This window comes from Apostichopus japonicus, chromosome 19 (genome assembly GCF_037975245.1).
Source record: "Apostichopus japonicus isolate 1M-3 chromosome 19, ASM3797524v1, whole genome shotgun sequence".
NCBI lineage: Eukaryota > Metazoa > Echinodermata > Holothuroidea > Aspidochirotida > Stichopodidae > Apostichopus > Apostichopus japonicus.
Window position 1 is genome coordinate 3,509,937 of NC_092579.1, and position 24,470 is coordinate 3,534,406.

The 24,470-nt window shown below is 38.0% G+C and overlaps 2 protein-coding genes across 7 annotated transcripts; one reads left to right on the forward strand and one right to left on the reverse strand.

Moving 5' to 3' along the window:
* Positions 1 to 904: 904 nt before the first annotated feature.
* LOC139960570 (tRNA-dihydrouridine(16/17) synthase [NAD(P)(+)]-like) lies at positions 905 to 15,769 on the reverse strand. 3 transcript variants are annotated; one of them, XM_071959016.1, is made up of 11 exons: positions 15,634 to 15,769; positions 13,521 to 13,772; positions 12,946 to 13,054; positions 12,468 to 12,518; positions 12,052 to 12,247; positions 11,027 to 11,130; positions 8,530 to 8,674; positions 7,569 to 7,751; positions 4,285 to 4,418; positions 3,075 to 3,185; positions 905 to 2,659 (listed from the first exon to the last, which is right to left on the reverse strand). In XM_071959016.1, the coding sequence occupies exons 2-11, from the start codon at positions 13,749 to 13,751 to the stop codon at positions 2,301 to 2,303; spliced, it is 1,623 nt and encodes a 540-aa protein (XP_071815117.1). In that variant the 5' UTR covers positions 13,752 to 13,772; positions 15,634 to 15,769; the 3' UTR covers positions 905 to 2,300. The 3 variants fall into 3 exon arrangements, with proteins under 3 accessions (XP_071815117.1, XP_071815116.1, XP_071815115.1); XM_071959015.1 differs by lacking the exon at positions 15,634 to 15,769 and adding an exon at positions 15,148 to 15,309 and having other exon boundaries at positions 4,306 to 4,418; XM_071959014.1 differs by lacking the exon at positions 15,634 to 15,769 and adding an exon at positions 15,148 to 15,308.
* Positions 15,726 to 24,329, forward strand: LOC139960572 (epsin-2-like). 4 transcript variants are annotated; one of them, XM_071959018.1, is made up of 5 exons: positions 15,726 to 15,863; positions 17,284 to 17,912; positions 18,775 to 18,986; positions 19,599 to 20,455; positions 20,845 to 24,329. In XM_071959018.1, the coding sequence occupies exons 2-4, from the start codon at positions 17,372 to 17,374 to the stop codon at positions 20,445 to 20,447; spliced, it is 1,602 nt and encodes a 533-aa protein (XP_071815119.1). In that variant the 5' UTR covers positions 15,726 to 15,863; positions 17,284 to 17,371; the 3' UTR covers positions 20,448 to 20,455; positions 20,845 to 24,329. The 4 variants fall into 4 exon arrangements, with proteins under 4 accessions (XP_071815119.1, XP_071815118.1, XP_071815121.1 ...); XM_071959017.1 differs by having other exon boundaries at positions 15,747 to 15,889; XM_071959020.1 differs by having other exon boundaries at positions 15,747 to 15,889; positions 18,808 to 18,986.
* The last annotated feature ends 141 nt before the right edge of the window (positions 24,330 to 24,470 follow it).

Here is a 24,470-nt window from a genome sequence, read left to right on the forward strand (position 1 = left end):
TATAACACAGAGGTACCCTAATTGCTAAAATGTGTCTAAAATTCTCTTAAGCCCTCCTTTTAATGATTTAGTGGTATCTAAACTTCTTTCCGTGATATATGTCATTAGGTTACTCGAATAGTTACAGGCACTGACTAATTAATTTTTGATGAAATTCATCTCTCAGAGGTAACTGGGGAGGTATATGCGAAGGTATTATATATACTGGGCACTATTATAGGCGAAGGTATTAAATAAACTGGTACAAAGGACATGCAATTTATTTGAAGGAGAATGTTTGTTTCAAACACAGCAAACGTAGTCTCCAATAGGTCAACAGGGTTAGAACTTCACCAGCAGTTCTGTACTTTTTCAATAATTTTTGTATATAAAATATTGATTTTATTTCCAGTCAAAACTTCAAATTCTGAGGTCCTGGGATAGTGATGTTGCATACAACAGTTACAGGAGCTCGTATTGGAATTTTTTTTGTCAGAGATGTGTATGAGAGGGGGGTGGAAGAGTACATTTCTACCAAAGGTTATCCCTTGATTGTTCGATTCACTGGTTTCCCCAAGCTATATGATAAAAAGAATATCAGGTGCTGTTTGTATCAACATTGATATTTTATATTGGGAGTCCAGCAGCTTGACTATTTAGGTTCCAACTCACATAGGCCAACTGGAGGATAAGCTGACTTTTGAAAGTTTGCCTTCTACATATAATTATTTCTGAATATAAAAGTGTCTATGTTACAACATTTTAATGTAAAACAGTATTAGGGAGGGATGGGTGGGGGGGGGGGGCATTTGTTATCATCCAATAGGGGCAGTTACTCTCATTTAGTCATCTTTCATACTTCTTTGTTACCATGGCTGCAAAAAGTAAAGCAAAACTGAAAATATGAATACAACAGAAAGATAGATAAGGTACAATACTGTGCATATATTTATTTTGTGCTCAATACATCAAGTAAAACAGTAATCAAAGAGATATTGCTGAAAAGCACTAGAGTGAAGACCCTCCCAGTGGTTACTTGCCTTGACGGTATATGATGAACAAGCTTTCAAATAGTTAACTTATTCTGGTATACTCTATATATATGTTTGTCTTGCAGCATGGTATATCAGGGAACTGCTACTTGCAAACTAACTCTTCAAAGATTCTTCTAAATCATCTTTAGGTGAAGGATTATAAACACAAAACTGTCAACAAGATCATTATCAGTGACCCAATTGCTCTTAAGGAGCCAGTTTACTCCCTTATAGGGATAATACTGTAGCAGTTTTGTCAAATTAGGCCAGAATTGGCTAACACATTAAGTCTGCCATCAGAATGGACATCCCATTTCTACCAGAAAGAAAATATTTTGACTACTTCTGTCATTACATCTATAGATGATCAGATCAGTGGTGAAATTGATTAACTGAATTCAGCTTACTGCCTGTATTTAATGGTCAGAAGGAAACGACCTTTAATGGTCCTTTGCAGATAATCTTGGACCTCTTGGTTAGCTTAAATCAGCAATGAGATCTTACAGCTGTTAGGTACAGTGATATGGTACGGTGAGAGGGAAATATTATTGATCACTTGACTGCAGATTTAGAATCAGCTTGGGGATTGGTAATTTGTTTTATTTTGCAATTCAGGATTAAAATGATTTGAAAAGTGACAAGTTTTCATAAGTAATTTCTAGTTTGAGAGAGTTATGACCATGATGAAAATAAACTTTCTAAAAACGAAACTAAATTAAACAAAGGCAATGCTTCACACAGAAAATGGGGTGTCGGGTGGGGGAGGGGGGGGGGAAATGGAGTGTACTACAATTTTTAGTGATCCATAGAAGGTTACACAAGTTTGCACAGAGGCTTACTCTGAGCTAAAATCCTTCAAGCTTAAGATCTTGTCACATATAACAGGCTTACTCTGAGCTGACTCAGAAATGGGTGGAAATGGGAGGTGAGAACTTGATCTTGAATGCAGTATAGAAGGATAGCTTGGAGGGCAGTATAATTGATGCACAAAGAAGATTTAGATGTTACCAACACGCATATCTGAAAACTCTCCACTGTTATTCAAGCTGCTAAAATAGCAAGGGATGTTTTATTATTGTTACTGCAATACCCTTGATCGAGCAAGTGATGGTATCCAGACAAAGGGTGGGGGAAGGGAGGGAGGGGGGTTGTCTGCCAGTAAAAAGGGTGTATGAGATTGTAAACATGATTACCATTAACATTTACCTATCCTAAATCTCTGCTGGACGATTGTTCCTTTTGGATAAAGACAATAAAAGACAATAAACAGTCTATTTTAAGTTACCATTATCTCACTGACTCAACGTCACAAGTGTTTTCTTCATCTTTCGTGAAGCTTGTTCCATCTGATTCATTCTGTCTATTTAATGTCTCAGATTCTTCGAATGAAGTTCTTTCTCCATTTAATATATCTTCCTTAATCGTAGAGATTTCCTTGGCATGTTCAAGCGTGTCTACAGGTACTTTAGGGTGATTTACTCCTTTAGTACTCTCGGATTCTTTCTTAATTCCTCCACTTGTTTGTTTCCCTTGAATGGAAGAATCCTCCACCACGATCTGATTCTTTAAATCCACTTTTATCTTTGCCTTTTCCTCCGCTTCTCTTCGTTTCCTCTCCAGTCTTGTTTTAATCAGTAAATTGTGTCCTAGATTTGAAAATGAAGTGATAAATCACACTTTGTTTAAAACTGTTTTCTAAAAATATGCAGAAACATGTATTTTATATCTTATAACAAAAGGCATTGTCTTATCTCCTTGAGACAACAAATACACCACCATCAGATTTTATAATGTAAATATTATTTTGCTAGCTTCCTAGGATATGTCAAAGTTGTTTTAAGAAACTTGAAATGATCATCCTCCCGGAACGTTAATGGATACATTTAAGTAAAACCAGACATTATCTGTGAAGGACATAAACTTACAGACAGTCACAGTAGTATGAGAATTGTGATAAAAGGAGAAAGCAAAAAACTAGAAAATTCACTTGTGCTCGATGTCAGTCTTGCTAGTAATGGAGAATGGGAACAAAGTAAAACCAATATGGCCACTGATGCTTACCTGTACAATCAGCAGGTAACGCCTTACACTTTTTCTTGCAGCACTGCTTACAAATTTTAAATGAGCAGCGAAGACTGCAAGGATTACCACAAGGACAAAGGTCATATTTCACTGGAAGAAAAAAAACGAGAGAGGGTTTAAAGAACAAAAGAAACAAAAAAAATGGTAGTTACTAGAAGCACAACATATACTAGTAGCTCAGTTTAAAGTTCACAATATGGTAATTTTGTTACAAGTTAGACTTGAATGTTTAGCTCACTAGGAACACTACAAAGTAGAAAAGAGGGGTCCACCCACCCACCCACTGTCCCCCTTCCCCCACCAAATTTTAATGCCACTCTAGCCCTATTCATTTGTCCATTCCACCTAATTTTGTTACAGCCTACAAATGGCTTTACCTATTAAAATTAAAATGCGTTTAACAAGGAGATAGATCATAATGTTTGTTTATTGAGGTTGTTACGATCAGTGCATCAGCTAGAGTCCTTACTTCTACAATGATTAATGTAAAGTGAGGTCGGTACGTGTCAAAAGGGGTGGGGGGGGGGGAGAAGGGTACAAGAATCTCCCTTCTCACACAAAAGTTTATTTGCCATGATAGTAATGCTGAATGAATTGTTAATGTAGCCAGAGGTATTTGATATTGGCAATTGTTCGACAGAATAGGTTATTAATCTTTCTTAACATGCAGTTTACCAGCTAGCTTTCTTAGCAAACTTTCTGTTGACTTGTTGCACATCATTAAAGCAAGCCACCATGGTCACACAAATATTGTCTAAATTGAGATACTTGAGATCTTTGGCATATAAAGTTTTGCAATTTGACCTCTGCTGAGATTTGACCTTGAACTTTCACTCATCTGAATAAGGCATGCTAAGTATGAAATTTTCGAAAAGTTCCCTTCTCGAAAAATCAAGTTTGCAACATTTCACATTTTGACCTCTGTTGACCTGAAATGCATGGGTGAACAACATGTAAATTATGTCACTTTGCAAACACACTTCTGTTTCTGAGATATCCTGCTTTTAGGTTTTGTCCGTTCAAGAGTCTTAAAGGAGCAATCCAGAGATACAGCATATTTTGCAAGGAGAGTATGCTGAAAACCGGAGCAGCTATAGAAATACTACAAGCTTTAAAACTTTTCTATTTCTGGAGCTATAAAATATCAAACCTTAAGTTCTGCCTAAAATATTTCTTCATAGATGCAAACCTTTCTTTCGTGAAGATTTACTTTGAGGTTGGGATGAATCCGTGATAGTATTGTCCTCTCCTTTCTCGCTGAATTCTTCCATGGCTCTCTTCTTTGCAGCTGTTGCTTCGACTTTTTTGAGGGTTTCTTCCGGACTGATTAAAAAACATGAAATAGATCTTTATATACAAACCATGAATCTAAACGCGGACATAAAATCACCTCAAAACGAAGTATGAAGAATTATGATATGAATAAAACCTATCTTTTAAACTGATGTGCAGCAGTTTGTGCAGAATAACTATAGGCTGTTGAAATTTCAGTCGAAAGAGTTTAAGCAACTGAGGACTGTGGAGACTACACAATGTTTTTTTTTATAACATGGTTTGATGATAAGTGTAACTGATTGGATGGTTTCAAAGTTGAACCAATGCAAAGGACAGAAATACTGTACATGAAATAGTTAAATCTTCAAATACCATAATTTGCATTGACTTGGGTCAGAAATACACAAGCAGCTATTTCAAGTCAGCAAATATCAGTCAGAAGAAAAACCTTGGTCTAAGATAGACAAAGGTCCAACTTTACTATTAACCTTTTTCAAAAATACTAGTATCCTAGTAATCCTAGTATAAAATTAACCAACGTGCATTAGTCTGTGGGAGCAAGAGCAATAAATACACACAATGTAACTTCAACCTAGCCTAGGCCTAACGTTATTTATATATGTAAGTTATTATGTACAGGTGCGTATCCAGGGGGGGGCGTTGGGGGCGCCCGCCCCCCGGGTAAGAAAAAGAGGAGAGAAAAAAAAGAGAAGAAAAAAGGAAAAAAGAGGGGAAAAAAGAGGAGGAGGAGAGGAAGGAAGGGAAAAGAAAAAGAAGAAAGAGAGAAAAAGGAGAAAAGGAGGGAGTAAAAGAAAAACGCGAAGACACCGGGGAGAGAAAGAGGAACAGTGACATCATTACAGCGCTGAAGGGTAGCCAGTGACGGATCAATGATTTCGTAAAAGTGTGACTCACCCTACCCCTTACACCGACAACTCCATTTTTTGGCGTTTCCATTTTCCTCTCTCACTAATGATCTATATATGTACTATATATGGTCTATCATAACGCGTGTGTAGAATTGTGCTATGAAACCAACTGTGGCTGGTCTCGAACTCGACCGTGTCGTCGGGGAACATGACGCATTTTGGGATGGGGGCGACCGCCAGCCCCCCCCCCCATTCAGCATTTTTTTAAACGATATCGCTAAGTAATTTCAAAATAGAAAGTGCTTAGAGGCAACTTACAAGGCCTGGGAAGTGTCATTTCCAGCGATCTGGGAGACATTTTCTGCCAAAATTTGCTTGTACGCTTCGCGCTAACAAATGGTCCTGGGTAGTGCCATTTCCAGCGATCTGGGAGGCATTTTCGGCCAAAATTTTCTTGTACGCTTCGCGCCAACCTATGGTGGCGCTACGCTTAGATAATTTGCCTACAGGCTTCGCCCCTCCCTTGGCAAATTCCTCGCTACGCGCCTGTTCAAATTTGTAACGCAAATAGCAGATATCACATCATATCAGTGAGCATGAAAATGGCGTTCCAGGATGAAAAGCCTCAAAACTGTCCGACTTGACTGAAAAAATAACCAAAAATTTTTCCGCGCTTCGCGCGCGTTCAACGTGTTCATGTTAATATCATATAAGTAAGCATCGGTTATTACATCGCATGCCATCATGTACCGTACGGTCCGTTCAAATTGCGCAGTATACCGCGGGATGCTAATGTGAACAACGACATGTCTCATGTAGATGTATAAAAAGCATGGAGGTCCAATTATGTCAAAACTCTCTTTTACATTAGTAATGGCGAATTAGGGGCTGCACCCCCGCCGCGCAGTGGCGGAGCGTCCATACGGTCGGGGGTCGGATGCCCCCCCCCCCCCTGACGGACTCAAATGGACTGCTGGCGCCTTTTTCAGCTCTTTACCACTTTTTACTTATTCTAGATTATTGACTTTTTTATTGCGCTATCATCTACTTATTGACATTTGTCACATTTTGTTGGTGTAATTTGGCGATGACACCTTATTCTTCGTTTATCTGCAAATTAGCCAGGCCCGGAAAGGGTCATTTCCGGCGATCTAGGGAGTATCTTTATTCAAAAAATTTCTGTACGCTACGCGCCAACCAGTGGTGGCGCTCCGCTTAGATAGTGTCGAAAGCGGTCCTACAGACCATTCTCGCCACTCCTGACCAATACCCCTAGCTCCGCCACTGCCGCCGCGCCTCCTACGCCTATGTGTGTAGTGTTCGCTTTCGGAAATATCTGCTATTTTTTCATTTCCTTCAACCAAGTTTTATAATAGCCGTTATAACAGGTTTTAATGTTTGTACACCAATAAATTAACTGTGTCTGAATTTTAGAAAATTTCTGACCAACATTCTGCATCACACCTTCCTCTACTCGTGCAATTTTGACCGCTCTGTTAGGGGTTCAAGGAAGTTTTTCTATATTGGTTGTCCATAGATGAAATTTTGTACAACATTATGGGTATGTTTTGAAGTGAGTTTATTCACTAGAAATGTGAATTTTCAAATTCTGAACAAATATGGGGCTTAAAACCTTGAAAAGTGGGGCTGACGGGTATTGTGGGCCGCGACGTAGAATCACCTACAAAAGCAAAGACCCACAGGAGATGCCATCAGGTCGAACATGATGTGTGCCGGGTTGACAAACTTCAAAAAGGTTATGGATGGGGAAAAAAAAACTATTAGGAAATACCTGGTTCTCAGGCAAAAAGTGTACATCTGGTTGGTCATTTCAAGCCCGAGAAGTGCCGTTTCCGGTGATCTGGGGGGGGGGGGGGTTTCAAAACAAGAAATTTTCTTGTACGCTGCGCGCCAACCGATGGTGGCGCTCCGCTTAGATAGTAATTCGCGCCCCCCGGGTTTGAAAATCCTGGATACGCGCCTGATGTAGCCTAGCCTAGCAACATGTAAGTTATTATGTGCAGCTTCATCTGTGGGAGCAAGAGCAATAAATACACACAAGGTAACTTAAACCTAGCCTTAGGCCTAACGTTATTTATATATGTAAGCTATTATGTAGCCTAGCAACATGTAAATTATTATGTACAGCTTCATCTGTGGGAGCAAGAGCAATAAATACACACAAGGTATCTTAAACCTACAGTAGCCTAGGCCTAATGTTATTTATATATGTAAGTCATTATGTAGCCTAGCCTAGCAAGGTGTAAGGTATTATGTAAAGCTCCCCCCCCCCCCATCCCTGTTACACAAAGGTCTTAGATATACAAACCTTGGTCTAAAGTATGGTTGGCATAACCAATACGGTTGAACCTTTCCATCTTTGTGCTTTTCTTCATCTCCCTCATTAACATCCTCCATGCAACATTTCTTCACCTCTTGAGAGACAGCGACCATGTCTTCCAGAGTCCTTGCTTTGGACAGAGGTATGCGGAGTTGTTGATGTTTTTCTAACCTATAAAGACAAAAAAAATGTGATAAACAAAGAAACTTTATTCATTAGCAAGTTTGGCATATTATGTAATGATATGCTGGGTACGTTATACTGATCTTCAATAAGTAAATTTACGTCTTGATATCACCTTGCATCAGAATAATTATTAACCCACACACATCACTTAACATCTTACGAATCATTAGTAAAACACAAATAGATGATTGCTAATCTAAACAGCTTTCAACAAATAGGTTTCCCTTATCTGCAGATGTAACAATGCTGCAACTTTTACAAGAGTAATAAACCAAACTTTCAAAAAAACATGAAGTATTTGTGAGAGAATCCTATTGATGGTTGGATTTCTTGCAGGCTGTGAAATTAGCACAGCCAGTGTCTTAATTGCAATTGTAACAGCAACACTAGTGTACTTGGGTTGTGCATTTGGGAGAAACAACTTGCTTTTAATCTGAATGCTGCATCTAATTACCACCATTAATTGCTACAATAAAATTGCTATTTCAGTTAATTCCCATAGCAAATTGCTACTCATATTTGATACGTTTAATTGCTGAGCCAATCGCCATGGCTTATTGCAACAATTCTCTATACAAGTTAATTTGTTATATGAAACTACTACATCTGGTTGAACAGATATTTACTACATTGAAAGATTGACAAGTAAACAGTAACAACATTGCATATGATGCCTATACCAAACAGAAATCATTTAGCTGCTATTCTAATCTGGTTTAAGAAACTCTTTGATTTTGACAGATAGATTCTGATTTTAACTTACGTATGATGCCAAAGCCTGAATAGATGTGATCGGATCGTTGACATTGAACATGGAAACTGCTTCACCAACTCCAGGTATTCATCGGCCGCTTCCCAGACGGTCGGATATTTCCCTTTAAAGAGGTACGGGTTGTGAAGGTTGCCCTCTGTCAAAGAAGTCAAAATGTCAAAGTTTTTATTTCTTCATAACTTCAGATGGAAGTGAACGATAGAAAAAGAGAAAGAGAAGACAATATTGACTGTTTATCTATTTCACGAAGCGAGAACAGAGAAAACAACTTTAGCAGACAGTTCATGGCACGGACCAGTGACTGAGCATTAAGAAATGGCAAGATTTTAATCTACTTCCAATCTTGCTAGGATGGAAAATATTAATTAGGGTTGGGCGATATATCGAAAATTATTATTATCGCGATAATTTTTTTTCAAGACGATATTTTTTGAGGATTGAACAAATGACGATAATTTCTTGTGAAAGAAATTTGAAATAGATGTAGAAAAAAAATTCTCCGTTTTATGTGTAAATGTTATTCTATCATTCCATGGTTAAGAAAGTTGAAAAGAAATATTTTATCAACTTCATTTACTGACTTTTGAACTTCGTAAAAACCTGTTCTTTACAATGTGACTGTATAGAGAACACAACTGAAAATCACTAGAGAAACTACCAATTGTGTACGAAAAGTAAGTTGGTACACCTTTCTAATTTTACGAAAGATCGAGCAAAATACTTTCGAAAAATTCACGCGAAACTGGCATATCGTGCTAAATGCAACAAGTGTCATGTAAACAAGGCTCTAGTACACCCATTTATGAATAAACCAGAAGACCACATCTGGTGTAAAGCGGGGGAAAGCAAGTATTTTCTAGAATTTCCAACCAAAAAAATAATAATAATATCCTACCATAGTTAAGTGTATAGTAAATAGCCTAACCACTTCGTCGGTTACGGATCTCACGTAACAACAAAAACACAACTAATTGTATTTTGCGAAGTTGACGATTTCTACAAGGACATGGAAACAATATTTAGCATTAAGTTAATCACGCCTGGTGGCCTAAAACATGGAATTACAAGGTTTACTTTCATAAAGATGGCCATACTGTAGCTATTGGGGCCTTGATATCGTGCTATGTCTGTATGGTATAGACTGTGCCTCGTGTATCATGGGGAATAGATTGTTTTGTTCATGCGGAGGAGTCGGTTGGCTTGAGGTGTGTTTTACTTACCTTAATGTTACGGGGATATTTACCTACTTTCCTTGAACGTCTTAGATAATATTTCGCATAACTTTACGGATCCTTTACTGACTGACCTAATTAATTCTAGAGTGGAGCCAAAAAAGTTTACTCCATGAAAAGTTTTTTTGGAACAGTGCCAAAACTGTTAACAAACAGGTGTTAGACAGGGGGTTGTTTTGCAAGGTACCTGAGAAAATTTGAAGCACATTGTAGCCTACCGTGATATTTAAGTACGGTTAAACACTGCAGTTGTAAACTGATTGTTAGGCAGTCTAGAAACGGGGCTTTGCCGAACGTAGTTTGTTTCATAATATCGACAGTTTTGTAAGTTAAACTTTATAAAGATTGTAAGACAGATTAATTCTCTTTTCATTTTATCACATAATATAACAACTCTAACTTGTCATTTTAATACTTTCATCAGTTTCGTGACTATTTAAATTCATAAAGTTAGTCAGTATTTTGAATCCTCAATTGTGAATTTTTTTATCGCCAGACACGCAAAAATACTTAACTTTTCCTGGGGCCTTCGCCCCTGGACCCCCACAAGGGGTTCCACCTCTTGACTCCATCGGTCTCTAAGGCGGGCCCTGAACCCCACGCCATTATGCTCGGTGTGTTTGCTGCGCGAAAACACCGGAAGGAAATCGGCAGTTGTTTTTAGTGTGTTCGCGAACACATTAAAAACAACAAGAAAAAATTATCGAAATATCGCGATAATTTTTGAACTATTTATCGTGACATTAAAAAGCAAATATCGCCCAACCAATGCCAACTTTACATAGTCCAGGTAGTACTGAAAGGGTGTGAAGACTCGGGCAAAAAGAAACGTCCAATGCCGGTAATCTGACCTAGTTTCGAATGAGGTGTAACAGAAGTGTTAGACACCACCATCGATCCCAGAAAATACACACACAGCTTGCTACTGTCGGTAATTAGACACTTGTGTACAGTCAGTACATACAGCTGCGGTCAATACCCACAGCACAGTGTACAAACGATACAGCGATACACATCTCAGGTCCAGATAACAAGGTATCACGTTTCATTACTGTCTGCATTTTGTAGCGACAAGAGAAAAGCTTCACTTGCAAGCAACGGAAAGTTAACTTATTAAAGACGAAGGCACGCGGTTTGGAGCGAGTCTTCAATGCCTTTAACTTGTCATGCACTACATTGCTTTGTGAAGTAAACATTGAATAGTATCCAAAATAAATATTAAAATAAAATTTTTGCTCTGATGTAGGATGTATTACCTGCAGACATGACTCCATCTACTCCTGTTTCCTCCAGGCATCTTTCAACATCCACCAAAGACTGGATGTTACCATTGGCAAACACTGGAACATTCACAGCTTCCCTGGTCATGGAAGGAGGAAACAAGATCTACAGGCAACTGGAATCATTTGAAATGGCTTAAACTTGCTGGTTACTTTTTTCAATCATTAAAGTTACAACATCATAGGGCACTTGACTAATTACCATTCACTCTTCGGTACGATCAAGTAAATGATTCACCTGTTCCATACAAACACTGTGAAGTACTTCTTGGCAATCAAACATTCTTGATACCCAGATCCTCAAGGAGGATAAATTTCAGATGATGAAAAGATGGTCCCATGATACGAGTTAAAAACCATCATATGTTCCTAAATAGGACCAGCTTCTTAGTTTCGACAGAAGTTTCTCTACACCATCATCTATGAAAGAATGGTTAACTGTAATGTTGGGTGAGTCAAGTGGCTGGCATATGACTTCCTGTGTCTACTAAAGGACTGCCATTTGCTAATTACCATATAAACTAGGGATGCACTGGATCCAAATGTTTGGATCCGGCCTGAACCGGATTTTGCCGGATAGTACATGAAATCCGGCCGGAACCGAATTTTTTCGTTACACAAAAGAAAATCATTCAAAAGTAGAAGTATGAAACAAGGAGTATTATTTTGGTTAATCTTTAGAAAACAGTGGGTCAGACCATTGAGAAAATTAAATTAAACATGTTAAACCTAATTTTTCCTTACTTTGAATGTTTTTATTAATTTTTGGAAATAGTTTACATTGATTTAAGTTAATACCAACACCTTTTTAAGGAATAATTCAGGCCAGATTTTGAAAAAGATCCGGCCAGATTTTGAAAAAGATCCAGCCGGATTTTGAAAAATATCCGGCCGGAACCGGATAATTGCTCACTATCCGGCCGGATAGTCCGGCCGGACCGGATATACGGTGCTTCCCTAATATAATCTAATCAACAAAAGTATCTCGGACTATTCCTTACTTTATTGCCTTGATGAGATTCCAGTCAGCCAGACCCGTTAATTGTCCTTTCATCTCTCTAGTTCTGCCATGGACAGTGATTATCTGAGCTCCTGCTCTCTCTAACATCTTTGCATATTCAACAGTTTTCTCTAAAGTTTCAAGGACCCTGATCTTACATGTCACTGGAATGGAAAGGTTCTTGTGAGCATGGTTGACTGAAAGGGAAAGAAAAGAAAAATAGTTCAGTGAATCCCAACGGTTGGTTGGGAAGCCAACAGGAGTTCATTTTGAAAACCAGTCCAAGTGATGATCATGGAGGAACAATGGCTTATATCAAGACTTCGCAGTTTCAGTGTTCAGGGAATTACCTTCCTGTGCTTTCCAAATAGCATCAAGATGTAAATCAAAGAGGTGATGGCATGGATGTGTACTTACTTATCTTAAAGACGAGATCCCATTCGTCCTGCAAAAATGCACCGTAGTGACCTGAGAAAGCAAAGCAAATGTGCACATAATTCCTTCACCTTTCATGTGAATAATAATAAATGATTGTGTCATTAATGAAAAATGTAACAGGAGAAACACATTCAGCAAACTTTACATGAAATCCGAAACAAATTACTTGTGTGTAAAAGTAAGTTGGCCTGATGTTTCGATCCTAGCAGGATCTTCTTCAGAGGCTAAATGATAAGTCACAAATTACTTGTGACGGAAACACTTACTTTGAGAGAAACTCTGCAGATTTGTCAAAACTGTTTTAAGTATGTCAAAGACCAAATGAATAATTGCTCACTACTGTATGTCTTTCGTAACTTTATTTTTATGAGCAAAGACCTTTCTTGAAAACTTGATCAAACACATGAGATCATATGAATCGTATGAGTAAAACTTAAGCATCTGTGATGCAGCTCACCTCTGCGGGCAATACCCTGAGGACATCCAAGATTTAGATCCACACCCTGACAAATGTGTTCCACATGTCGAGCTGCTTCCAAGAATACATCTGGATCATTAGCACAGAACTGATGGTTTCAAAATTAAATAGCAGATTAGCCTGTTGCTTGGACAGTTTTAAACAGAAGATAGAATAGCAACATGGATCATTGAAAGCCCCATCAGACAGTTATTTAAATTGTTTCCTTTTGCTGCAAAGCACTTACCTTTTTCAATATTTTAAAAAGTTGTTCTTGAAAGTCATTGTGCAGAACAATCTTATGAACTGGAATTAGTTTATCATGATAATATTTGCCTCACATGTTTATCAGACTTTGAACAGAAATTGAACGATTAAAAGTAGTTGCATGTAATGCACTACAAAAATAGGAATGATTATCAAAAGAAGGAAAAGCTAATTATGACTTTTTTATTCATTGTCATTCATTCATTGCAATGACCACACATATTATCAATTTTAAAATATTGCTCAAGGGTTTGAAACACTTGGTCACCGCATCCCTGACGTATTTTACAAAGATTTTTGTTACAAACCTGAAAAATCAAAGGTTTATCTTCACCATTTGTCTCCATAGCAACCTTTCTGTAAGCTGCATCCCTGCAAAATAGATGAGAATGGTACATGGGAGTGTAACACAACTGGGCTCCATGACGACGACTCAGGAGTCTCCATGGTAACTCGCTCTGGGCAACCATTGGAGCAACAACGTATTTCGCTCCGCCAAGACTCGTCTGCCAGAAATCATGACCACTTTTCTTTTCCATTGGTTTGATTATATTTGCAAACTGTTACAAAAAATGGAAAAACAAATTAAAACGTTATTTAAATTTCTGACATTAAGGATAGAAGATGAATTAACAGCTCGTCTATAATTTAAAGTATATATGGTTCCTTACCAGATCCAATTTACAACATAAGTATTAGCATACACAGAGCAACCAATTCAAATATTTAATCTCCTAATACTGCCGCAAGCTGCCAGATGACTCGACATCTCTGTAAATCTGGAAAAAAAAATCTACATATTTTTAACACTAAACTAGAAAAGATGACCCCCATAATGCAATTGGAAAAGATACACTTTATCTCCAATAAAGTGAGAGGAAGTAAATTTCTATCAAACCCCCAAAACAATTTAGAAATTTTCAAAGCCACTTATAAACCAAGTAACTGTTCAACTCTTCCTTGAATGAAGTCTGATTAAGGTAGGGGGATAAACTTCTGTGGAATGGTCCGTGGCGTATAGAAGGATTTTGTAAAAGAGGGCAGTTGCCATGGGGTCATTAAAGCCAACACTTTATGTACAATATAAAAATTAAAATTTTAGAAGTCAAATGTAATAAAATAGGTATATATAAGTAGCTCTACATGCGAGATTCTGCTAATAACTAGTAAGAAACACCCAAATTCAGGTTGTGACTTGAATTGTTATGGGAGGGCCAGTTGCAAATGAAGTATTTTATAAAGGAGGAGTGCTACTAAGGTCAACTCTCATGTATGGGGATCTGGGGACCCCCCCCCCCCCCTCCCAAAACATTGAGAGGTCAAATGATGCATTCTGAGGTATATTTCAACTAGAACTTAGTTAGGTCTATGCCTAAGTATGAATATCCCTCAATGCAAGGTTTGTGTGAGGTTGAAAACACAGGGGGAAGGAGGGATTGTACACCAGCCCAATTCTTCCCGGTCTCAATGCAAAATTCCCCTACCTGAATTATTTCAACCTGAATAATGATCAGATGTGAGGAACCATCCCCCCCCCCCTTCCCTTTTTGGCACATGTGACTGTCATCCTGCTCTTGTAGGATTGCTTCCACATGCATCCATTTAGGACCAACAACACACAGAGTAAAAAGGTTCTCAAAAGTCATTTGGGCCAAACTAAGATAGGGGACTGAGAAGAGGTAGGACATCTGCCTAGTTCCTACGCATGATGGCTTTAAGTTCAAAGTTCAAGCTGGCCTAGCCTACTTGCCACTTAATATACATTCCGTGGCTAATCTAGTTTGTTGTAGCAAGAAAACCTCAAATAAGTCAGGAGTCGATTACGATAAGCATGCCTGATTAATGGTAATGATACTAGATTCACGAAATAAACATTTTGTCCCAGTATTACAGACTTTCTACATTAAAACACATATAAATATGGACTAAACCCACGATGCAATTTAAAGTGATGGTACTTCTTCTTCTGCTGTGCTTTACTTTAATGAAGAGTGACAAACATTTTCTGTACATCAACATTCAACAAGATATGTTGGAGATGTCGTTTTCTTGGAATCATCATCAAGAAAAATAATCCAAATTGCGTCATCAATAACAAAGATATTACACCAACTAGAGGTAGTCCGACCGCCAACAAATTATATTAGGGGAATTGGCGGTGTTGCTCATGATTCATTCCTGGTGCCAAAAAATGACTAAATTACAGAATTGAATTAGCCAAAATGGCAAAATAATTTATTCATACTATAATGTGAAAACAATGTATAACCTCCACATCGGGATCAAACCCGAAAGCTGTCTCCTTCAATGGAGTAAAGAAGGACGTATTACTGTGATAAGTAATAAATAGAAATAATATTTAGTATCGAAGTCTCTAGAAAAGTAGATGGCTACCGCCCACCATCTTTCTTAGATATTTACCACAGATTGCTTTCTCAACCAGGCTGGGCGCCTATAGATCTTTGGTGAATGTCGTATCCGTCGGTTGGATTTCTTTTCTCAAAATAATTATTTATAGCGCCATCACTTTGTGAATCCATTCACGCAGAAGAAAATCTGGTCACCATTACCACAACCAGGAAAACTGTCATTAATCGCTTGATCTGATATTTTTCTTGACAAATTTGCAAAGGACAGTTAGATCCACCAAGGTCTGTTGGTTTTTACAACTTTTAAGGTTTGTAACTCTCATGTCACAGATTAAGAGATCCGAACGCTAGGAGGAGTGTCCGTGCTTAGGCCTGTAATAGTTGTACACTGTACAGTATCGGCCCCTCTTCGAATTCTTTATAACACACGGTTGGTAATGAATGATAGGAGATTATGGTGTTACACTTACTACTAGTACTACTTGGTTAGGCCTGCCTAACGTTGATATGATAGGCCTTACGGTAGGCCGAATGTACACGAAGTTATTGTACCGGCACACGTCAGGTACCAAGTATTCATGTTTTCATGTAAACAATGTATCGAAAGGCACTCATTGGTATGTGGAACATTGAAATTTGAAGGGAAAAAGGCCTAAATGTTATATTCCAAGTTCCAACTGAGGCCTCATTCTTATTACCAATACAATAGTATCATTTAACCGTTAGTCATACTCAGTCATGTTGAACAATATATTGGAATGTATAACAAGTTAGTCACTATAGCGTAGGTGCAATAGGCGTTCCTAACAATACGAATTATCACAACAACAAGAAACAGCAATGTGTTGTTATGTCATATATTTAAACTGACAATTTCTCATTGCTCAATCCGTTGTTGGGTTAGTCCTACCATTGGCATTACCAATGCAAATCAATTTGACTGATTATGATATCACTGCTAAGCTGTCAATGTTGGTTACCAGTGTTTGGTCTGGATGGTTTATTACACATAGGTCTAAGCCATCCCAGACGACAGATTATTCCTTAAGAAAAAAGAAAAAGGGTAAGTTTATAGAAAACAGGAATTATCCATTAAGCATTCTAAATGAGAATATGAAACAGTCAAACTTAAAACTTAAGTACAAATCATATTAGCTACCTAACTGTTAAATTATAAGAGGTGCAATGCATGGATGTGAGTCCAAAATTTTCTCACCTAAGAAATTAATTCAATGCATACAGTTCCATGTAGAGTTATTAATTTTAATAATTACAGTTATGGAATGCTTTGAAGGGATTTTGTAGGATTAATACTCAGCTTTTATTTATTCAGATGATCAGATAACATGTGATTGCAAGATTTTTGTTATTGACACAAGGAAAGAAGCAAGAATCATGAACAGGGCTTGATTGTTACAAATTTATGACCAGATTATGCGCAAATCTATGCCTTCAGACAGATACTCCAAGCTTCAGTCTTCTTCAATTTAAACTTTAGCAGATTTGCATTGTATTTATTAATAACGTCTTTCAATATTAATCTTATCTCAACTCGATTATTATTCAGTCAAGTGTGTTATTTACCGGTTAAGTAAACATCCAGCCCATTTTGCTTTCACAGTTCTGAGATGACACCCTCCACAAAATATTGCAAAATCTGTAATGTCCACTTTTCACTAGAGCGATCAATTTTTCTTTGCAGATCCAAGCAACCTCCGCAGTGATTGGCAAGCTCATTCTTGTAAGGGACCTGTTCCCATCTTTTCTAGACAACGGAATAAACGCAAACTATGTCCACCATGAGGAAAATGAAAAATGTTGTGAATAACTATAGCCCCGCTGAAGTCAAGGTCCGAGAGGCCACTTCCAATGATCCATGGGGGCCTTCAAGTTCCTTGATGTCAGATGTAGCTGATCTAACCTATAACGTGGTCGCCTTTTCGGAGATCATGACGATGATCTGGAAGCGTATTAACGACCACGGTAAAAATTGGCGGCACGTCTATAAGGCTCTGGTGCTCTTAGATTACATCATAAAGACAGGGTCAGAGCGTGTAGCCCAACAGTGCAAGGAGAACATTTTCGCTATTCAGACTCTTAAAGATTTTCAGTTTTACGACAAAGATGGTAAAGACCAAGGGTTGAACGTCCGAGAGAAGTCCAAGGCCATGGTATCATTACTGAAAGATGACGAGAGGCTAAAGACAGAAAGGGAGAGGGCACTGAAAGCCAAGGAGAGATTTGCGATGGCCTCTCAGGCAGTCGGCAGTGCAGGCAGCGATGAAGTAGAAATAGGGAAACCTGCTGCTGATGAGACACAAAATCCAGAAAGTAAGGGCTGCTTTTGTCTTATTGTGTTTACCAAGTCATCTATCTTCCAGGGGCTAGTCATCTATCTAACAGGGGTAGGGAAAGGGCCCGGGCAGTACCTCTCTGTCAGAACTAGCACATTCATCTCCCCTTCAAACGTAATGCAAACAAAATTTTGTGCTTGAGAAAAATAATACCTACTCAGACACAATCAGTGACATCAAAAATTTGTTTGATAAAGGACTTTGTTGATGTTGATTAAAAAATTAAACAAATGAAATATTTCAATGAGATATTTGTGGAGATTTTTGTGTAGAAGCTATTGTTAAAGATAGGTAGGAACAACTCTGTAGCATTGCTTGATAGATAGATTGATAGATTGTTAAACATGTATAAACCTGTAATTAGGAAGACTACATTTCTAGTTTACAATACGTCAATTTTAATTACATTAATGGGTTATATTTCTACATACAGCAAATTTTTAACTTTAAGTTCACTTGATACGTAAGAAAAAGCATAATTCAAGATGCTGTGTTGAAAAGGAGTTATGATTATCTCAAACATACATTTTGCAAAACTCTGGGAAGAATACATGCCTATATGTGAAAAGTTGTTGTTCACACCCTCTATAGCCTAACATGGTAGTGTGTGTACTGTCCAAAGGAGACATTCACTGTATAGGAGGATAATGAATTGAAGGGTTGTCACAATGATCAATGTCAACTGAAAATTTGTATATCGAGCACAGTAGTCTGACCCAAGTTATTGAGTGCCTCGCAATTATAACCTATTCACAGCACTTTTTAAGATAAGCACCCTATTGATGTAACCAATGGTTATGTCAGCTAGCATCAAGCTCATTTCATATTCTAATCTCCAGTTTCTGATGCGTCATTTGTTTCTCCCTCCCAAGGGGCTCCTCCTGCCTCTGAGATGGAGCAGGCCAGGCCACAGACAGCAGGAGAAGAGGAGCTCCAGTTACAGCTTGCGATCGCCATGAGCAAGGAAGAAGCAGCAAAGTCGGAGAAAGAGCAGAAACATGACGATTTGAGACTTCAGATGGCGCTGTCAGAAAGTGCAGACGACCCCGAAGTAAGTCAAGAGTCAACTTGTTAACATTGGTGAATCCAGGATTTTAAAAAGGGATGGGAATATGGCCCTCAGGGGGGGGATTCCCTTGTAGGGGGCACCCTTTTTTCTTTGTGTGGGATTGAAAGGGGTGTGGGTTCACCACCCCTGTCCTTCCCTCCCCTCCCCGATGATATTTAAACCAGATTGTTATTTGACTCGGTACATTCTTTGTAGCTGTTTGGTAGCACAATGGGGTAAGTCTTGCATCAAATGAAGTGTTCATAGACAAGAGAAACATTACTTGCGTTTTTGTTGAATGTTGAAAAATATTTAGCATAGTTGTCCCATGTCTAGATTTATGTAAACTGCAATATAAGTTATGTTTAATTTTGTGACCTAAATAAAGTGTTAAATTGCTGACAGTGGAAGCGGATGAGGGAGGGAGGGGGGTGGGAATGAAGGAGCATCTGATAGATGTTTTGTTGAACTCAAACCACCTAATTTGTCAACATTATGTTCTAGTTCTTGTGACAATTTCCTACACTTTGGTTTTGTGGTTTTTAAAATATCTCATCTAAGAAAGATAAAGTCTGTTCTAACTAATGCCCCACCCACCCATTGTCATTTCTATAGCTGGCACACGAACAAGCCACATCGACTTTACTCAATCTGGTCGAGACACCGCAACAGCCAACCCCTCAGGCAGATCCATGGGGGGCAGATCTTCAGCCGAGTGTCCCTGGTAATGATCCCTGGGGTGTACCTGCTGCCACGGTCAGTGCTCCAATTTCTGTAAATGACCCCTGGGGGTCGGGTCCATCTCAGACATCCGTTTCACAGCAAGCTCTCGCCGCAAAGGATCCTTGGTCTAGCGATCCTGCTGCCCTACCGTCTGAACAGCCAGTCCCTAAGCCTGATCCTTGGGGTACTCCACAGGCCATGCAGCCAGTGCATGATCCCTGGGCACCCAGTGCATCGGTACCAATGAAGCCACCTCAGGATCCAGACTCCGAGTTTGATTTCCTCCGTAACGAAGGGCTCATGTCATCTTCCATCGCCATGACAACTCATACTGTACCACCCTCCTACCCTCCTCTCCAGACTAACGGAGGCCTACAGCCACAGATGAAGACCAAGCCGGAGGACTTTCTAGGAGCAAATTCCAGTCTGGTCAATCTGGATTCTCTGGTAGGACCAACCCAAAGCAATGGACCGGCCCTGACCGCCAGTAATCCATTCCTAATGACTGCTGTGACTGGCGGTGCCATGCAACCCCCGGCATCTAATCCCTTCCATCAGCAGAGGGCACCTGCTCCAACTATTAACCAAATGAGACAGCAACCTTTCCAGCAGCCAACTGTACCCACAGGGTCCTTTCACACTAGCTTCCCTGCAGCTGGGGAACCATCTCTGCCCCCACCTCTTCTCCCTGTAGCAGGATCAACACAACCTCAAGGTGCCCAGGCCAACCCTTTCTTGTGAGCAACAAGGTGAGTAACTTTTTAATTCCATCATTTAAAGACATTTGAATGTTATTACATAGATCTATATTCTGTTCCTTTGATCGTGGTTAACTTTAGGTTTGAGATTAACAGCAACAATTATACTTATTCCACAGTAATTCTGTATAATCCTGCAATTGTTGCATATTCAGCAATCTCTTCCAGCCTTTCTGATTTCTGGAACGAAAATAAAGCCAGATGTGTAAATTGCTTTGTGATGCCCTAAAATATCAGGATTTTTTAAAGTTAAAAATCTTCAAATGACACAATGCAATTTTGTCTTTTTTGTTTCATGTTTTGGCTCTTCACAATAAAACCAAGTTGCTGTAACGTGATGGGCGTCCACTAATCTTCCATTATCTTGTTTTTATTTTCAGTTAATAAATACTAGACAATAAACCTTGGTGTAACACCTCTTGATTGGAGATGGTTCAGCATTATCCTTGCAGCTAACAGCGACCATCTATCCTGCCCGTGAATTTACTGACATTTTGTTTCTCTTCCTGTGCCCAAATTTTGTTGTCTCTTTTATAGTTAATTTCAGTAAAAAAATAATCATATTGAACGAAGCTCAACCCCTCACGACAAATTTTGTAAAAAATTTAGTTATGACATCAAGTCTCATGGGATGGTGAGAAAGAGGGGGTTGGTGTTGTATGATTCCACAGTATTTGAGGAGAAAAAATGTTGTTTAGGTCGAGAGGATGGTATAAATTTGAATATCTATAAGTTTATGTTATTGAATATTCAGGTACGATCTAAATGAAGTTGATATGTTTTGTAACATATTGTATTTAAGTTATGTTGTGTTAAGAAGTGGAACACTTAATTAATCATGTGGCATTGGAGAGCGTTCACAAGGAAATTTAAAAGTAATCCTTTGAAGGAAAAATTAAAATTGAAGAAAATTGTAATAGCTTGTGAATATTTATAAGTCTTCTTTTAAAGGCGATGGTTTTAATATTTCTGATTTTCTTGGAGTACATTGCGAAGAATAGGAAGAGGAGGGAAAGATTAGATATAAAGAGGGGAGTGATGATATAAAGAGGGGAGTGATGATATAAAGTATGGGTGTAAATGGTATCTTAGCAACTGCACGGCTCTGTGTGTGGGGCTAAACTGTAACATATTTAGTCTTGTGTTCCTTAATGTTCCTCCGAGTCTTAAGCTGAGCATCAAAAAAAGAAGGGAACATTTTGGTTGCTTGTATGATATAGAAGTAGATTGCATGTCAAGGGTTTTATTTTCCCACCTGCCAATGAATTTAATGAAACTTTTGTTTGAACCGTTGAAGAAGCTTACTGCCTTTCATTGCTGAATCGCGTATTAATCACATCCCACTCCTCCACGGATTTCCACTCCAATTAGTTTCTCGAGCGAGTCTGATCTGTACCATCCCCCAAAAAACTCTGTGAATTGTCTCTCTTTGTCTAAAAAATGTCGAAGCTTGTTACTATCCTTTATACCAGTTAGCGATAAGTAACAATTATTGCAAGTCGTTCCTGCATGCAATCTGATCTAAGCGCAGGAGCATTAACGTTGAGGATTTTATCGACCTTGGGCATGTATTAATATTTATTTTGTATCTTACCTTTTCCAGGTAATATCAAACGTGGTATACTGAGAGACTAAACAAAACAACAATCTATTTTGTGCTCATCTTTATTTGTGGTTGAAACACCCTTTGTTTTACCCCCAAAAACCACAACCAGCAGTGTTAAGCATGTAAGAGTCTCTCTTTAACCCTCTATTGTTTGGATAACTCACCTAGTTTTTAGACAAGGAGTCAATTGGGAAGTTGGGAGGATGATTTTGTTTGCAACTTAAAAATGTTTGAAGTGTATAAGAAACATCTGCGATGATTTTACAGGTTAACTATAGCACTATTAGTGTTTACGAAATTTACAAACAATACTCCACCGATAATTCAAATTGCTTTTAGAAGGTACTGTTGAATCGCATCGCTAATATTGCGATTTAAACACTCTCTCGACATTCTCTAAAATACAATGAAACAAAAAGTATAAGAATGAATAGTGTTTAAATTGAAAATATTGCATGATGGCATTTATGATTCTCTGTAATATTAATCTCATGTAATATTTAAAATAGAATTGTGTATTTTTTTTTCCTTTCGCCATAGCTTCCTTCATCCTCTCACCTTTGACTATATAGTCCTCCTCATCACCATTCTATCATTTCAAAATGTTTGTTTTTGTTCTTTAGTAGAAGATTTTAGAGTATTTTGTTAGTATTTATGTATGACTGAGACAAGCTCGGTACATATTTAAAAATATTTTTGTTTTTGTGTTCACGCCTCTTAACTCTTCATGAGAACATACTAGACTATCCTATAAATTGAATTAATGCAAAATAGAGGTCAACTATAGAATGAAGTAGATGGTGATTGCCATTGTCTCTTTCAATCTGATCCTGTTATTGTAAATTACTGTCGTGAATATGTTTAAGGGCTGCTTTGATCTGTCGTTACATTGGATGAAGGCTTAATCCCTCGCAGGATCAGTAAACTACCCCTGAAGATCCCCAGATTATACCCAACAAATAGGCTCATGGTTATTCATCCATGACAATAGAAACAATCTTTCATTTTAATAAAAACAACTCTAGGATTAAATGGCGTACCAGTAAGTAACATTTGTCAAATTTGGTCTGGAAGGTATAGTTGTTTGTAAACTCATTGAAGAAGGAAAAAAAATCAAAGGTTTTGGTTTCAAACTGTGTAAGCAAATGCTTTCATAACGAGGTTACCTAATACAAAATAAGACCATAAAAAGTATTATCAAGTGTCCTGTAAAAAATGAAGCATCAGTGTTTGCTTTGTAAGGAAACATAAAAAATGAAACATCAGTGTTTCCTTACAAAGCATTAAGATGTCATCATTTTTCAATGTATAAGCTGGGTATAATTTAGTGTTGAAATTTTGTGCAGCAGTTTTGAAGGGTCTACACACTGTCCCTTTAATGCTACAGTTTGTGTGTAAGAAACAAAAAACTGCTATACATAATATTGGATAAGTTATTCCACTGATAAGGTCACCAGTGTATGTGTTATAAGTTCACCTATGGGAACAGTCATAGGTTTACATTAACAGGATACACAACATGTCCCTCTATATGCTACATATAGATAGGACCCCCTCTATACTGAATTATTTGGTTCAATCTGGTGCAGCCGGCCTGCGTTAACGTTCTGATCAGGTAGCATTTAATTGCTTCATATTCTTTCCTTTCTAATTGATTTAAGTGAATAACTAGGTTAATTGCAGAGGATCTGCTATACAGTACCTCTGTAGATAAACGATATTTACCATACGGTCATTGTATATATACATATATATAATATTAATTGCTGTGTAAACATTTGCAATGCATTTTTGCTGGCTGTGTGTAGTTCTCTGGGAGTCAAATACCTATAGCAAAAAATTTGTTTAGTCTAAAAAATATTTACTGCATTTTACCATCTTTTTGCCCCGATTTTTTTTCCTCCTGTAACCAAACAATTATCCACAACCATTTTTTGACACCTTTTATCATTTATTTTTCTACCATATTAATGCTATGTTTGTGAATGAAGAAAGAAAAAAAAATAATCAAATATTCAATTTGGAAATGCTGAACGATTGATTTGTGTTTCTATCTAATTAAGGGTAAATTTACTCATGGTGTACGTATAGCATGATGGACGGACATGTTGGGGTGGAACTATTTTCTTGGGAGAGACATCGATCAGAATTTCACTGCTCACGAGAGCGATTCTTTAGTACATAACCCTTACACTATGTGTCTCTCGTCTTTTGTAATATTGCGATGTTCCAAATACATGCTCAAAGGAAAATTGAAAATGCAGCCATTTGTTTTCTTTTCTCTGGTTTAATGAGGTCTAATAGATTGGGAGCGAATTCAACAGAGGATATAAGTGTCCTAGCTATAAAAAAAAAGTAACTGATAATTATAAGGAGAACAAGGGTTATCATGAGCCTTCA